A 16,780-nucleotide genomic window follows, 5' to 3' on the forward strand; every position below is an offset into this window, starting at 1 on the left:
GCATCCTAGCCTGTAACAAGAATACTGTGGCCAACAGGACCAGGGAAGGGAACATGTCCCCACACTTGGCACTGGTGAGGCCACAACTCAAGTACTACTTTCAATTCTGGCCCCCTCACTTCAGAAAGGACACTGAGGTGCTGGAGCATGTCCAGAAAGAACTCATGAAAGGTCTGCAAAACTTGTCTTATGACGAATGGCTGAGGCAGCTGGGTTTGTTTAGTCTCAAGAAGAGGAGGCTCCAGGGGGAACCTCATCACTCTCTACAACTGCCTGAAGGGAGGTTACAGCAAAGTGGGGACTGATTTTTTCTACTCTGCCTACAGAGAGGACAAGAGGAAATGGCCTAGAGCTGAGACAGGGGAGACTCAGATTAGATATTAGAAATGTTTTCACTGTTAAGGTGGCCAGGTATTGGAATAGGTTGCCCAGGAATGTGGTGGAGTCAGCACCCCAGAGGTGTTTAAGAGGCATCAGGATCTGGTGCTGGGTGATGTGGTTTAGGGGTTACAGTGGTAGTGCTGGGTGGATGGTTGGACTTGATGTTCTTAAAGGTCTCTTCCAATCTTGATGATTCTGTGATTGTGTGTGTTGGCACAAATGCCGGACACAGCTGAGAGAGCATGCCTGCGGCAGCTGTAGAACTTAGGAGAGCTGGCAGCTGCTTCACCAGGACCACAGCTGTTACAGAAAGTGCCCCAAACAGCACTATGCAGGAGAGAGACAACCCCATTACTCCCATATGTTCACCATCCCCTCTCTAAAGAGACCTAAATATGGAAGCCAGTTTATTCCTATTCCCCAACCCTTCAGCTGACTGCTCCTGCCTTTCCACAGCTGGGGAAGGTGCTGTTACACCACTACCCAAAATGCTGCCAAGTCCAGAGCAGGAGCCCTTGTCAGGGAAGGCTGGACAGGGCTGTTGCCATCTCCCAGCATTGAAAGTGCAGCCCACTGCCCTGTGGTAACTTTCCAGTCCACTGCCTTGAAAGGCCAAACTCATTCACCAGGTAGGAGCCAACACCCACCCAGAAGCTCGGACTCTCAAACTCAGGCTCTGAAGCACATCTTGGTTTTATGAAGCACAGTGACATGCTCATTTCAGATGGTAAAACAACAGCCTGATTTTTTTTTAATCATCTCTCTCACTTCTAGCTCCCTGGTGGTGAGCAAAGATGCTCAGGCAGCATGACCAGCTGATGACTGCAGAAGGGGTAAGCACAGAGGGGCAGCCTGCTGGACACGTTGCTAACCCTCAAGAAGACACAGTATCAAGATAGAGAAGGCAGCATTCCTCTCACAGTTCTGTACAAAGGTCAGGTATGAAAAAGGCATCAAAGAAATCAATCAATCCACACGTTACAGTATTTATTAGTTGTTTTAACACATCACCCAGTGGCAGATACACCCAGAGACAAGTTGACTCTGGGACCCTTCTGTCCCCAGCCCATGAGACTGGCCATGGGCTGGGACCATTGGTAATGCCTGACACACTCCACAGGACAGAGCTGGACCCTGCTCATCTTTTAGGGTTTGAGGCAGTAGCTAGTCAAGTTAAATAGATGGGTTAATATTTTACAAGAGGCACACCACAGGTAACAGCCATTAAAGTTCATGGGATTCAGTTCCTTGCATCACAGAGGAGAAGAGAGAGCCCAGGTAGATCCCTTCCCTACATAACCTTAAAAAAACAGCAGGAATTTTCCATTTCAGTGCTGTTCCCACCAGCAATCTATTAGGGTTTCCCTGCAGAGTAGCAGCAGGTTTGGGCTCTGTTCTTCCCCAAAACTGGGGACCATGGAGAGGGCAGTGCTGCTTTGAGAGGAGTTTCTCTACCTTTTTTCCAAGGAGAGTCTTGATGCATGCAGGATTCTATCAGTCCCCAGGAAGGAAGTGAGGCACAAGGCAAACCCAAGTGATGCAAGGAAAGAAAAGCAGAACCACAAACCCTGAGGTTTCCAGACCCCAGCCTCTTCCCCTTTCTCCTGTTACCAGCCTGCCACAACCTGCACCTCACTCTGGCATGCCACCCGCTGCAAGGCAGCCACACCAAAAGCCAATGTGCAAGTTACTCTGAAGGCTATTACCCACAATGATCTCTTCCTAAACCCCATCACACCCATCCCATCAGGTACTTAGGCTCCACACAGAAGCGAAAAGTTTCCCCTTTTCCTCTCCCTCTCTCCCCGCTTCCATCACAATCTCTTCTTTCATTCCTTGGTTTTAATTTCTTTTTGATTTCTGGGTGCTACTAAGGTAAGTTTTCACGAAGAAGTTGGAGAAGAGGGCAAATAAAGTGGTATACAAGCTTGATGAAAGGAAAAGCATTGGCCAGGTAACTTGGCAGAGCTTATCATCCTTCCAGAAGAAGATAAAGACATTAATTATTACAAATCCTGTAATCTGCACCATCTGTGAAGTGGTGATTAGCATGGTGAGGGAGTGGGGTACCCGGATGCCCACGGCTGCCACAGCATAGTAGAAGTACATCACAAAATGGATACTGAAGTTTAAGGCTGCGTTCCACCCTGCCCCAGCTGCCATCATCTTATAGCTATACCAGCACAAAATCATTGTGAAAAGGTGGTGGTACCAGTGGAGGAAGATGAGCTTCTTTTTCTGAAGAACAATGAACAAAGTGTCACCTGGGGTTGGGGAAGAGGTATATCATTAGTCAGGTGAAAGCACAGCAGCTGCACAAGTTTTCATGTGAAACAGACCAAGCAAGCTTCAATGCTGAAGCCATTATGTAGTTTGATCCCACCAAAGCCTAGGTTCCCATTGAAATAATCTGTGTTGAAGAGGACCATTTAGGCACCCTACCTTCTGGCACATTTGTAGTGTAAGAGCCCCTTGCCCCAGGCTTGCTTTCCTGGATCTACCTGCACTGCATTTCCAACTGGCTCTTCTTTACTTCTTTTTATGAAAGCTGTGTGGAAAGCCCATCCTTCCCTGCCTGTCTGCTGCCCCCTTGCCAGGGTCTTTCCAGTGCAGAATTGCCTAGTCCAGGCACTGGCCTGGGGATCAAACTTGAACAGTAACATCAGGCTGCAACCCCGTGGAGAGCAAGCATATCATCTGAGTCGAGCTGTAGGGAGCAAGAAAACGAGTGACACATGCAAGACTAAGAACCCTTTTCTTCAAGTAACATTTGGACAGAGACCTGTGAAAGAAAATCTGCTTGTAAAAGCAAAGCAATTATAAACACACAGGATAAGGAGAAGTTTCAGACTCACCTATTTCAACAAGTTGGCTCAGTGCAAATAGATACATCCAAAGCTTGGAAACAGGGTGGACATAAAAAGATAGAATACACACCGGTTGCTTAAATCCCTTGGTAAGAAGGAGGAAAGCCATCTGCTTCCAGATCTGATAGGCTGCAATGAAACAGCAAGAAAACCAGAGGAGAGCTGAACACTGTGCCCAGGGCCTCAACATAGCCTCTGACAGCTCTGCATCCATGGATATTTAGTTGACTCCATCTTGATGCTCAGGGCAATCTCAGAGACATTTAAAGAAACCTTTGCCTTCTTAGACTTCCTAACAAGTCTTAGCCAGGATTTAAAACCTATTCCTGCAAGACAAGCAGCATCAGAGTGCTCCCCTCAGGGAAGCACCCCCTGCATCCACTGCTTGAAGAGGCACTTGAGCAAAAGCTGCCTGACCTGACGAGAAATGGAGGGCAATTTTCCTGCCTTTCAACATGGGCCCAGAGGACAGGGAGCACTTATAACCTCCTGTGGCAAGCAACTCCTACAGCTTATGAGAAAAAATACCACTTTTTCTTGGTTATCAGCCTGTTTCATTAGCACAAGCTTGACTCTGAACAGACCATGAACAGCTATCCCCTGACCTCCCCTCTCCCACAGCTTGTGATTTTACAGATGACTGCCATACCCTGCCCTGACAGAGGACAACCAGTGTCCTTTTGAGCTTGTCAAAGCCAACTGGAGTTACAGAGGCAGTAGTCTAGTTTTTCTCTGTCCCCCCAAACAGACAAAAAAAGTTGTGGAGATGAGGGGAATTTTCTAAAATTGACATATGCTAGTTTAAATACAGAGCACGGGCCAAAACATTTTCATGGCCACTGCAGGAAACCTATTCAATAAGACTGGACAGTTTGAAAGCACATTTTAATTTAATTTTCTGTGCTTCTGTGAGTGCAGCAGAATTTTCCCCACCTCCTACACAATGGGATTAAGGAAATGGGGAAGTGGGGGGGGGTGGGTAGGGGAAGAGAAAGAAATCTAAATTTTAAAGAGAAATAGACCTCAAATCAAATTTGCAATTGGCAAGCACCCTTTGAATGAGGGAAGATGTCTGCTCTTGCAGGCTTCACGTTCAAATCTACCTACTAATGATTTTCAAGCACTCTCCCCAGAGCTCCTTTTGCAACTCATTCTTGCTGGAGTATTTCTGGTGAGAAATAAATGACTTGTATAAGCAGGTCACTCTCCTAGCTGGAAAGGGCCTTCAAGAGGAAAAAATTAATGTATTTCCCTAGTAATGTAAGGAATAACCAGAACTTTCCATCAATTCAGTTCTGAGGAAGGGTCTACAGCTGTCTCCAGATTTAACAAAGGCTCATACCTGAACAAAGACTGGCTGAAGGACCACAGGACCAGTGGTCCACGCAGTTTGAAGGGCCTCCGTTCCTTCATGAAATGCTGGATTCCAAAGATCAGGATCAAATAAATAACAGAAAAAATTAAAGACTTCTGCCTGCAAGTAGAGAAGAGGGAACGGTCACAAAAAGACCCAAACTGACCTATTTTTAGCCAGACTTCTGTAGCCCCAGCAAAGTACTCTCACCAAGAAAAAAGAGACCTGCCATTCTCATGTTAAAGTAGGGTTTGGTCACAAGAAAGCCTGCCCTGACAGTGAGCAAGCAATAACCCTGGGGACTGCACAAAGGAAAGAGAACTGCTACATCATGGAGATTTCCACAAGACCTTGATGGGATGAGGCAGGTTCTGGTAGCCTGTGAGCAGGATCCAAAGCAAACACATAAATGCATCTTATCCCTTTACACGTGAGACTCTACAGGCAGAGGATGTCTAAAATGGCCAGTTTCATGTAAGCTGGAGCCTCAAGTGCCTTGTGTTATATCCCACAAATTCCAAGGCTTTAGTGCAGCATGGCAGGGCTGAGTACCCTATTTGCCAGTGCAAGGGCAGCAGTGGCCATCTGTGGGTGCTCTTTGCCCTCTTGCCACATCACCATCTCCCTACAAGCTGCAGCACCACCTGCAACGCTGTTTGCTCTGCCACATGTACTGCTGCACCCCGTCCTCCACAGCCTCAGGTATGCAACCAGAGACCCCCAATCTTCTCCTCCTCAGAACTGAAGATCCTCACAGTTGTTCTGCTAAAAGCAGCAGGACCCAATAGGGCTACCCAGGGTCTGGAATGCCTCAGGTCAGCAACCTCCTCTCCTCTCACCAATTCTCCTCCATCCATTTCCTGGCTGCCCGGTGATTAAAGTTCTTCTCGAAGTCATACTCCCCCAGCGGCTGCAGCTCCAACGGGTCAATGTTTGCTTCCATATTCAGCATCCCCGGGAGCGACCCGAAACGAGTCACTCCCGCACAGTTCATGGTGGCTATAGTCCCGGGAATGCGCTCCGCCCCAACATCACACCGCGGCAGGAGTCGGGACCGGGAGCCGCCTGGTCCGACGGAGAACCGGAGCCTCCCACTCCTTCTGCTGGGTAAGGAGGGGGAGGCTCTGGTCACCCAGTCAGGATGAGCAGGAGGTCCTCCCGTTCCCCATCCAGCCCAGCTCATCCCTCAGCAGATAGGCAAGGTGATTCCAACACTATCACCAGCAGCAGGCAGAAATTCCATTACCCTGATGGCGGTTAGCTGTTGTGCCTTCTTCACCATAGACTGAAGCATCTGGCCACTGCTGGAGACTAGATGGATTCTGGATAATCTTCTACTAAAGTTCCTGCAGCTGAAAATGGCTCCAGCACAGTCAAAATCCCCTGAATACAGCATATCTCATTGCACCCTCTGGTCACTTCGCTCATCTTGGTGTCTCTCCCAAGTGTCATGTCTTTACACAGGTGCAAAGCTGCACCCTGCAAAGCTCACAGACTTGGAAGGGGGTTGCTTCATGCAGGCATCACTGTGCCTGCACACAAGTCATCTGCTTAACTGCTGCCTCTTCAAACAGGTGAACATTTGCCTGGGTAAGACATTTCATAGGATTGTAGAATGCTTTGGGTTGAAAGGGACCTTAAAGATCATCTAATTCCAACCCCTTTGTCATAGGGAGGGACATCTTTCACCACACCAAGCTGCCCAAAGCCTTATCCAGCCAGGCCTTGAACTCTTCTAGGGACTGGGCATCCACAGTTTTCTCTGTATTTGACAATGCAGTAGTGTGAGAAAATCAGGAAAGATTTTAACATGTAGGAATTAAAATCCCTTGGTGATTTTTGCACCACCCCTGACTTACACTCTCCATTTTGCAGAGCACTTGCATGTATCTGTGGAAAGTTCAGCTTACACATGTCAGCAGCAGTGGTTTTATCATACCCCACATAGGGAAAACACCCTGTACATAGCATGAGCTCCCACTGTGCCTTGCACAGCTCTCACCTTAGTGTTTCCAGCACCAAGGATGTTCTTCCCGTTCCAGAGGACTGCAGGTCAGGGATTGTGCAGTCTCCATTCCTGGGTCACTTGTCATTCATCTTTCATCACTTACTTTGGGCAGTAGCATTACCAGGCAGAATATTCAGGTACATGCTGGAGGAAACTTTCATCTGTTTCAAGGGCTTCTGCATACCACAAGAATAGGTGCAACCACCAATAAAGCCAAGGGTAAGAGCAGAGAAGAGGCAGCATAGTAACACAAACTTTTTGCCCTTCTAATGCATACAAGTCAATGTTCAGTCTCATTATTCAGCAGCAAAGCCATGTTGGGAACCTTATCAATTTATCCCTCTCCATGCTCTTTACAATGGTTTCACTGTTGCTGACTTCTTTGTCTGCGGATTCACTGTTCTTAGCTGAGGCACTACAAGTACAAAATACCTGCTTTTTTGACCTATGCTTAGCAACTGTTAAACAAGGCCTCCTTTATGTAAGGCACCATATGAAAAGAGAAAAAAGCCTTTAAATACATGTCGAGAGATGCAAGGATGAGTTGGATTAGCTGAGTAGGAAACATCCTGATATTGACATAATTTCTTATTCCTAATCTAGTTTTAGGTTCAGTAAAGTTTTCATTTTGAAACTGTTTCATGCCACATGAACAAGAACAGTGCCTTTCCTAGGACAAGTCTGTCCATCCATCCCTTAGGTGGTGGCATGTACAATTACAGGAGCAGCTCATGACACTGCAGCTTTTGGTACCACCTGAGCAGGCAGCTGGTAGCCCTCCCCAAGTGTCTCCTTGGCAGATGGGAACAAGAACAACACACATAAAGAACAGAAGCAGATAGCAGGGATGAGGCTCTAGCATCCTCTGGCACACATTTCTTGTTTAATAAAGCAGGCTTTGTCACAGACTGAAAGCTCACCTGCACAATGCAGATGCAGTTGTGACAGCCTTGTTATCCTCTTTTCTCCCCTCTGTCAAATACATCTGTCTGCCCTCCTGGATCTGGGTGGATTAGCACGCAGAGAGCTGCCAAGCACAGTGCCTGGTCACTGGCACTGCTCAGAAACACTGCTGGACTCAGAAGGCTTTAGCAGCTGACATGCAATCTAGACATCAGAGCAACTTGTAAATAAACAGATGATCTTATTTTCACACATGACAGTGAATTGCACAGAGCTCAGCCACTGCAGGTGAGGAAGTGAAGCCCCAGCAACACTTCACACAGAGCAGGAACATCAGGGCTGCAGTCCTGATTCAATGGGAGGGGAGCACTTCATTCTTCTGACCTCCAACTGAGTGGGAAGGAGACAGAGGCCCTATGGAACAGAAGCCTCCACGCCTTTATTTTGAGCCCAAAATGGCTAGGTAGGACCTCAAAGAGAAAGGAAAATTTTGAGAGGACCATGAAATAACATTGTGGATTCTTATGGAGAGCTGGGTCATATTAGACTGCTTCTACAGCATTCCAGAAATAATTCTTCTTTGAGGTAGACCTAAATAGATTAAATTATCACTTAAATTGCTATTTTCAACAAGAGTTTTAGTTTTCTGGTAAAGATTCACTTTTTCACCAATACACATGGAGAGAGAACTCATTTCTGATGTTGGGACTGAGCATCACCTACATCTTATTTGCCCTGTGGTCAAGAGTACAAGAAAATTGATTTTTGCAAAAATATAATATTTTGTATCCTAAGTCTTAAAACTAATTTCCTGTAACAGAACAGTAAAAAACAAATAGACTACTTTAGTGGTAGATAGCACATTTGCCTTCTGTCAAGCCTTGAGATTATGAAGATATTTGTGAAAGACTGCAGGCACCATTCAGAATGAGTAACAACATGCCAAATCCTGGTACGATCCAAAGTGCAGGAAGTGGTTTCCAAAAAGACAGAGTGCATAATCTCTTTTCTAAGAATACTACAAATGAGCGAAACCAAAACTTTATGAAAGATAAAGGACAGCAAGCATTTACAGTTCCCTAGCCTCACAGATCAACCACTTCCATAGGAAGTGACACAAAAAAGATGACACAGAGAAGTCTGTAGGACTTAAACATAGTGGCAGGAGTCAAGAGAGCAGCTACAATAACTAGAACGGGGCAAAACATTATAACTGTGTGGGCTAGAGGCAATGTGGCCACCAAAGTCTTCAACTGCCTGTTGGCTGGCTGACTGTCACTGTACTGCCGCCAACTACCTGCCTGATCCACACAGGTGGGGACAGGGAAACAAGGAAGCAGGCTTGTTGATTAAAAAAAAAAAATAGCTCCAAGTATTAATATGCCAGTTCAGATTGCCCTTAAATATGAGACCCCTGACAGTCTGCAGGACAAGAGTACACACAGAGTCAGCCTCACCTAAGCTGGACCTTGCTGGTCTGAGTTACACTGCCATCCCCACCAGTGCAGAGAACACTTTTTGTCCAGCAGACAAGGCTATTGCACATAACCACCTCCAAATCAGTTTGTTATACTGTCTGTGATTGTTACTTGTGGTTTACACATCAGAGCAGTGAAAGCCATGGAAGGATCTCCTTGCACAAGCACCACAAGCTTTCATCAAAGCTTAGGATAATGACCTGATTCCATATGACCCTCTTGACTGCAGAGAATATGACTTAATATATGGGCCCTCCCAGGGCAGCTTTTTCACCAGACTGACCACACTATGAAAACAAAGAACAGTCTTTGTGTTCTTGATCAAAGTATCTTTTAACTCTTTTGACACCAACAGAAGTGGCATGGCAGGTAAGGCATGTTTTTACACGTATCACAGTTTGTTTTAATCAGGTTTAAGAGGTAAGAAGAAATAGTAAGGATAAGGAAAAAAACATTCTCTCCTGATTGATTCCCTAACTTTGGAAAGCAGCCTAGTTTTAACACATATTGCATCAAAGAGCTTGACATTATGTGCTGGGGGAGTTACCCTGAGCTGTGAGGCTTACACTCAGCTAACACAAAACTTATGCCCACACAAGTGGTGAAACAGTGGAACAAATTGCCCAGAGAGACGGTAGATGTCCTGTCTCTCAAAACATTCAAGGCTGAATGGGGTTCTCAGCAAGCTGTTTTAGTTAAAGGCGTACCTACTCATTTCAGGGGGGTTTGGACTGGGTGATGTTTGGGTCCGTTCCAAACCAAACCATTCTATGATAACCTCTAGATACAAAAGATGATGTAAAATGAGATATTATTTACATTTTCTGGCACTTCATATGTGGGCAGCTCTGAAAAGCTTTTGTTTAGAAAGGGCAACATCAAGTAATGCAGCACAATAAATAGCATAGCTATTTGAAAACCAAAGCCTCAAGCACACGAACACACGTATTTTTGCATAGATTGAGGCTTCATAACAACCAGTCTGCAGAAGATTAATAATAGCTGGCTTGGGTAAAACCCAGGCAGTTGGCATCACTTGTTCCAAGGAGAGGGAAGAGTTGCAGTGCAAGTGTCAGTGGCAAAGAGCTTCTGTCAGGAGGTAGGCAGGAGACACTGACTCTGGGAGGACTAAGACCCGTGCAGATTTACCAATTTGCCTTCAATGCCTTGCTTTGTTAAGTTTAGCTATAACCCTTTCTCTCAGCCACCATGGCACAGGTACATTCCTTTGGAGATGTAAGGGAACACAGGGATAAACACCAGCTATCAGAACTGCAGGAAAATCTGTGGGAGACCCTATCCCAGTGCTGGGTAATGGTGAGCATGCCTGGACCTGCGGCTCGATGCCTCACAGGTCTGCCAGCACAGGGCACCCTCTGCACCAGCCACCACGGCCTGTGACACCAAGGTTTCCACCAAGGGGCTCTCAGATCTTTGGCCATTAGAGGGGAGAAAACATTGCAAAAGTGCAGGGAGGTATCACCTCCTGAACAGAGACCCAAAAGCAAGAGCAGGCAGGAGGTTTGCTGTGCTTCTTCCTGACTCTCTGGAGGTGTTAGCTGTCCTCTCCTGGAAAAACATGTCCTCAGGCCCAGGGTGAAGAGAGGATCCCTGGCTGTTTGCAAGCAGTCCATCTGTCTTCCTTCCACTTCCCCAGCCTCAGATGAGCATCATTGCCTTGCAAGAGTCACCCAAGCAGGCTGGTACAAATAGTTTGGGGTTTAACAACTGCACAGTATCAGAGGAAACAATCCTTCCTTGCAGATTCCTGCATGATGTTTAACTAGAGGCCATTAGAGACACAGCTCAGCAATAGCATCTCTTCTTTGTACCCTGGCAAGATACAGCCATAATCAGCAGTCCTTGAATCTGTATCAGACCTTCACTGTACAGTGTTTGGGCATGGTCCTTCTCAAGGATGTGTGTGATGATCAAGAAATTTGGGCATTTGAGAACAATTTTTCATAGAGCAGGACAAAGTATTGTTCCTTCATGCATGCATGTATACATACATACTTTTAAAGATGTCTTCTGGGGAACACACTAGATGCGTCTGCTTTCCCTCTACCATGCCAGACAGTGTTTTCTAAGCATGAAACAAAACCCAAAGCAGATGCATTGAACAGGAATATGAGACCTCTCAGAGGGAACCACTTGGAATCTTGGCCAAGTTATTTCTTGCTCTTGGCCAAGTTATTTCTTGCTCTCTGACCTAGTTGTTCTAACCACTTTGAAAGACCTTTGAATAGAAAATAACAAAGGGGCTAAGAGTTAAACATCCTAAGGGGTAAACAAAATGGTGGTGACATCAGGAGCTATTAACCCAAAGATGTCATAATCAGCAATGACCCTTCATGAGAATGCTATCAACTCTAAGCTAAAGGTTACAAATCCCATGTAAAACATCCATGATGCAAATCACCTCTAAGCAGGTCTTTTGTCAAAACCCTATCATTTACAAACCCTTTTGCTCTCTAAAGCCTGTAAGTAGGCCCACTGGTGTTTGGAAACATTGATTAAAACAATTACTTTGAGTGGGCAGCTGGGCTTTTGTCTGGAGTTATCATGTCTTCAAGCTTTGCTTGGAAAACAATAGTTGGATACATATGCAGAATCCAGAAAAACTGAGATTAGTAGAGAATCTGCTAATTTAATTCATTGGTGTCTGTTTTCACAACTGAAAATTTAGAGGCAGAGACTAGTTTAATTAACAAGTTCTTGAACTGATGCACGTACAAAAATCCCACTGGATGACTTCTGATTAAGATCAAAGGTGTCCTTTGAACAAACCAGTCAGCTATGCCTTTATCACAGAAGTCTCAAAGCTCAAGCAGAGTTTAAGAACACCTGTAAGCATTCATGTACATACCTACTTTTGTTTTCTGAAGTGTTCATTAGAGAGAGACTTTGTACAAACATTCAGTATTTCTCAACCAGAACTGGTCCTGTGCCTTAAATCAGAGTAAAATAAACCACAGGACAATAACAACATTATTGCATTGAAGAAATTGCCAATGTGAGCTGTTGCTTACACTGATCATGGTGTGTAAGAGCTCTCCACCCTGCATTCTCGAAAATACAAAGCACCTTTTGCTTTGCTAAACTAAGCAAAATTGCCCCAGGGTCATTCACAGCCAGACTTTGCCAGTGGCTTTATGTTGGGCCCTCTCCACTTAATCATTCTTGTGCTCCAGTCCCCACCTGAATCATCATCTACTGTCATAGTTAGCAGAAGTTACACCAACACCAAACATGCACAAAACATCACCTCTTTCCTCTGGCTGAAGTCTATCAAGACTGCAGAGTCCAGGTAAATTTGCCAATCCCAGACGACGTTGAGACCACAAAACCAAAGCTCAGCACTTTGCTTTGTAGAATACCCTGGCTACAGAAGTGGGACTAAAAAGCTATTCCTGCAGAAAGTGCTTGTTTCTGCCTTTTAATGAATCTAATCAGCATTCATTCTACTTGGTTCTGCCTTGAGACTAATTTGATCCCCAGTAAAGCTTGGATTGCCACCACCAGTTACTTGCCTCTTTTTGCAGAGCCCCTTTTGAAACATCTTTGGAAAGTCCTGGTAATGAGAACCCACACTCCTTTACCCAGATCTGAACTGACACAGTTAGAGACTCCTTGGTTAGCGAGGTATGACCTTCAAGGAGAAGAGTCTTCAAGCCTTTGTTCAGCATCTGGGTTTTTTCCAACCATTTTGTTACAAAACTTACTGTAATGCAACTTCCCTGATCAGACTCAACCTCTTCCTATAGTACAGGTGCTCACTTCTTTTGCTACTGGGCAATCCTGACAAAAGGCAGATGGGATCCAAACACCCAGCTGTCAAAGGTGTCTCCGCGCTGCCCAAAAGGTCTGCAGTTGTTTCTTCAGCTCCTCCCCGCTTTGTAACCCAAACTACAGGCAGGGGTTTTAAGATCAGCTTTTACCAGTTTTGTCTTTTGTTCTTGCCAAGGCCCTCAGCTTCTTACCTGTTTTGTTTTAATGAAAATTAGCCATTCAACCTTCCTTCCCAGTTAGTTTAGCTTTTAAAAAGACTGTTCTTAATGGCAGTCCATGTAGATCATTAGTGATTCAGGGCATAGCCTTTAATACTTCCCTGCCTAGAGCCCAAAATCCAGCATTACCTCTGCCTAAACTGACAGATGACTTTACCCAAACCTTCGCAGGAAGGGCACTTAAGTTCAACTCCATCCAAAGCATCTGTTGAACTCTGTTGGCATTATAACATTACCATTTGCAGAATGTGTAATATTATGTTTGTTTTTTTTTCTTTTCCCCAGCAGCCCTTGTGAACCATACCATTCTGTTTTCAATAACTCCTGCAGCCTTCCTTGTTGTCTTGGATTTCTCAAAACAGACTTCCTTTGAACTACACATATATGGTTCTGCATATCACTATAACCACGCTTATCTCTTTCCAATCAAGCAGGATCCCTCTGTTTTTCCAGGACTGCTAATAACAGAAGAAAATTCAACTCTACAAAGCTCTTTATTAAAATAGCTGAGTTTTAGATCAGCACATGGTTTGATCTTGGAAGAACTTACCTTATAGAAACTCTTATAGCTGAATTCAAAGGAGACAGGATTACGTTAGTCAACAGCATCACTACTATAGTACTAGCACAGATATTTTACTAAATAATAATTCAAAAGTTTTCCTTAAAAACATTGCTACACAGCCATTCCTACCATGGTCACCACAGAGAGTAGATGTAAGAACTTGAAAAAAAGCTGTATCCCACCCAGAGTCTTTTATTGCAGCAGGTAGAGTGGTCCTTATAGGGGTAAATGAGCTCAGCTGGAGAGGGAGAAGCATCTTAGCAGAAGTCCCTGAAAAAGAGGGAAGAGGCTGAGAGGTGTATCCTGAGATATCTGTCAGCTGTTTGGAGTAATTGGCTGCCCTCAGCTGTCCTGGAAGGCATAGTGCCCAGCTCCTGGCTGGTGTGTAATCTCTCCTTGGTGTTTGCAAGGATTTGGGAAGCCCTTCCAAAAGCACAGCTTGGGAGGGACCATGGGCATTTCTGGTTTTTGAGATCATGCCTTGCCTGAGAACCTGGGAGAAAGCTGCTTTCCATTGCACTGCCTTCAGGACTTGCTGTGCAGTTCCATTTGCCATGGCACAGCCCTAAGGAGGCCCTTAGGGAGCAAGCTGGTGGGGACCAGCTTGCTCCAACAGTGCTCTCAATGGCAAATGGCCACGGCTGGGCTCTGGGGCCTCACAGAGCTTGGCTCCTTGCCTTCCTCTGTGAGAAATATTTGTAACCTGGAAGCATCAGAGAAAAGCATTGCCCACACTCTCAAAAGCATCAGAGAGGTGCATGGGGGCCATGAGGGAGATACCCACGGGCAGAGATGAGAGGCTGGGGCTGAGCCATGCACAGGCAAAGGGAAGGGGTTCCCACCACGGAAGTGCTCTTTGATTAGTGTCATTAAACGGTGGGTAAGTAAAAATCATCGTCTTCTCTAGTCTTCCCACTGCCAGATGGAGCGATTTCACACTCACCTGCAGAGGGAGACAGTTCCTCTTTATTAGCCAAATTTTGTTGACGCTGTTTGGTGCCTCCACCTTACTAGGCTGGAAAAACCAGATAAGGAATTGATGTGGCTGTGGCAGCCCACAGCCAGATTCTCCCATGGAGATGCTGCCAGGGGTGTGCGGGGACCCTTCCAAAGCCAGCACTGGGGCTGGAGCAGCAGTAGTTTATGAGCTGGTTGCAAAGTCCTTCAGGGGAGCAGCCTCCGAGGCAGTGCCAGGCCCCGATGTGTGCCCCAGCAGTGCTGCAGCTGCCGGCACTGGGCTGAGGAGAGGGGTCATAACAGGAGCCATGCCAGCGTGTGGCTGCACCCCTTCCCTATTCCCCACGAGGAGCTGCCCCCAGCCCAGGGTTTGGGCAGCGCTGCACAGCCATCACCTGGAACCCGCATTCATTTGCAAACCCAGGGTGTTTCCAAGCCAGGACGGCTCCCAGTCACAGGGCTGCCGTGCCTCTCGCAGAGAAGTTTGGTGAGGAGCTGTGGGGCCGGGTGAACCTGAAAAGCTGGCTCAAGCGTGCCCCGAACACCTCCCGCCGCACTCGGGGCCCTTGCAGGGAGATCCGCACTCAGCAGCGAGACTGGGGGTGTTGCTGCATCCTGCTCATGATCCCCCGGCCCTGCCAGGAGCAAGACAAAGGGGCAGAAGGCAGCTTTGCCCTGTGCACAGCTCAGCTGGGCTTGCAGCTCTTGGGTGAGGCTTCTGCAGTCTCCTGCAAAGTATTGACTCATGTCCTACTTTTCCTCGAGGGGAAAGAAAGGAAAAAAAAAAAAAAAAAGAAAAAAAAAAAAAAAAAAAGAGCTTGCTCCCTGCTTGCTGCCTCATAAATCACAGTTTCAATTTTTTAATTTCCCAAGTTACACCACAGCCCTGCGTGCCTGCCTCAGTACCTATGACAGGGAGGGCGTTTAGTAACTGCAGGCACTGTGCCCAGAGATCAGACACCAAGCTGAAGGCAGAGCTGCATGAAGGATAAAGCTCACCTACATCCCTTCCCCCACCATGGCTTTTAATTTGTGTGACAGGCTACTCATTATTCCTAATTTAACTTAATAACTAGCTTAAGCCCTTGTTGTACTTTTCTTCTGTAGTCAATACTGAAAGAATAAAAAGGAGAAAAGTAAAGAGAGAAAGTTATGTGTTTATTAGGAAAAGATTTACAGAGGACAGAAATAAAGCTGGAAAAGCTAGAGTACCCTTCATCTTTAATGAGTATATTTAAATACTTCCATAAAATCACCTTCTAACTTACAGAACAGCTCCTGACAGTTTCTAAGCCAGTACACAGATTTTCCTAGGGAAGACTCTGCAGGGGTCATTTTTGAATGTCCACTTCTTACTCACAAGGTCCTTGGGCAGGTTAGTGCTTTACTCCATTAGAAATAGTTGCCACCAAATTGTGGAATCATTTTTAAATAGATTATATATATCTTGACTCCCTGGGTAGCCTCCTAACTATGCAATACCTTTGGGAATTAAAGGAGCCATAAGAAGTTCAAGAAATTAAGAGTATATCTGATAGGAGACAACATGCTAATGCTGCACGTGGTGCTTGCTTGAGCTTCTTTCTGAAATTGTGAATTGCAAGGAGGAAGCATAGGAAAATAGACACACATTTTTGTAAGTCCACGCAGGCTCTTGGGTCTCAAATACTTCTGTCTGCTTTTCTGCTTGCAAACAAAGCAATGTGCAAGTCTCTGTCCTCATCAGGCCGTGGTGCCTCCAGTTTGCAAACATGGTGTGTTTGTCTTCTCCCTCTTTTTTCTTCAAGTTCAAAACAATCCAACATTGTCACCAAGCTGCAAGCTTGCCAACTCTCTTGCTGTATTCAGCCTAATCTAAACATCCAAACTCTCACGTAGGCAGCAGTAATGATCTCCTTCTTCCACCTCAGAGATGACAAAATGCCCTACCTCCACCCCCTTGTCCAAACTCATCTGCTAGGAGATGACAACAAAGTCACCATAGTGCAACTGGAAACAGGCAGGAATGCTGAAAATTTGTGGCAATATCTCTTTTTTGTCTAAAAATAAACCGCAAATCCCATCAACCTCTTAATTTCAACTTGCAGACAGAAAGGTGCCAGGCAGACAGTGTTCCTACTACTTATCTACTAATGCCCACTTTCTCCCTAATACCTATCAGCACCTTGCTCTGATCTCCCTGCCATTAGGGACTATTAGACTCCACATCCTCAGTTCAGAGGACATGAAGCCACAAAGCGCTGCTACAGAGCAAGGT

General features: G+C 45.8%; 1 protein-coding gene across 1 annotated transcript; it reads right to left on the reverse strand.

The window, feature by feature from the left end:
- Positions 1-2,223: 2,223 nt before the first annotated feature.
- ELOVL3 (ELOVL fatty acid elongase 3) lies at positions 2,224-5,554 on the reverse strand. Its single transcript, XM_053949472.1, has 4 exons — positions 5,442-5,554; positions 4,592-4,722; positions 3,237-3,389; positions 2,224-2,645 (listed from the first exon to the last, which is right to left on the reverse strand). The coding sequence occupies exons 1-4, from the start codon at positions 5,552-5,554 to the stop codon at positions 2,224-2,226; spliced, it is 819 nt and encodes a 272-aa protein (XP_053805447.1).
- Positions 5,555-16,780: the final 11,226 nt, after the last annotated feature.

The sequence above is a fragment of the Vidua chalybeata genome, chromosome 8 (genome assembly GCF_026979565.1).
Source record: "Vidua chalybeata isolate OUT-0048 chromosome 8, bVidCha1 merged haplotype, whole genome shotgun sequence".
In the NCBI taxonomy this organism is placed as follows: domain Eukaryota; kingdom Metazoa; phylum Chordata; class Aves; order Passeriformes; family Viduidae; genus Vidua; species Vidua chalybeata.

What these genes read in the sequence shown, in the direction of transcription:
- ELOVL3 (XM_053949472.1), bottom strand. Translation starts at nt 5,554, where the DNA reads ATGCTGAATATGGAAGCAAACATTGACCCGTTGGAGCTGCAGCCGCTG. An exon ending in CTTCAGCCAGTCTTTGTTCA is followed by an intron (nt 3,390 to 4,591) that starts GGTATGAGCCTT and finishes GGTTTTCTTGCT; the next exon opens with GTTTCATTGCAGCCTATCAG. An exon ending in GAGCCAACTTGTTGAAATAG is followed by an intron (nt 2,646 to 3,236) that starts GTGAGTCTGAAA and finishes CCCCAACCCCAG; the next exon opens with GTGACACTTTGTTCATTGTT.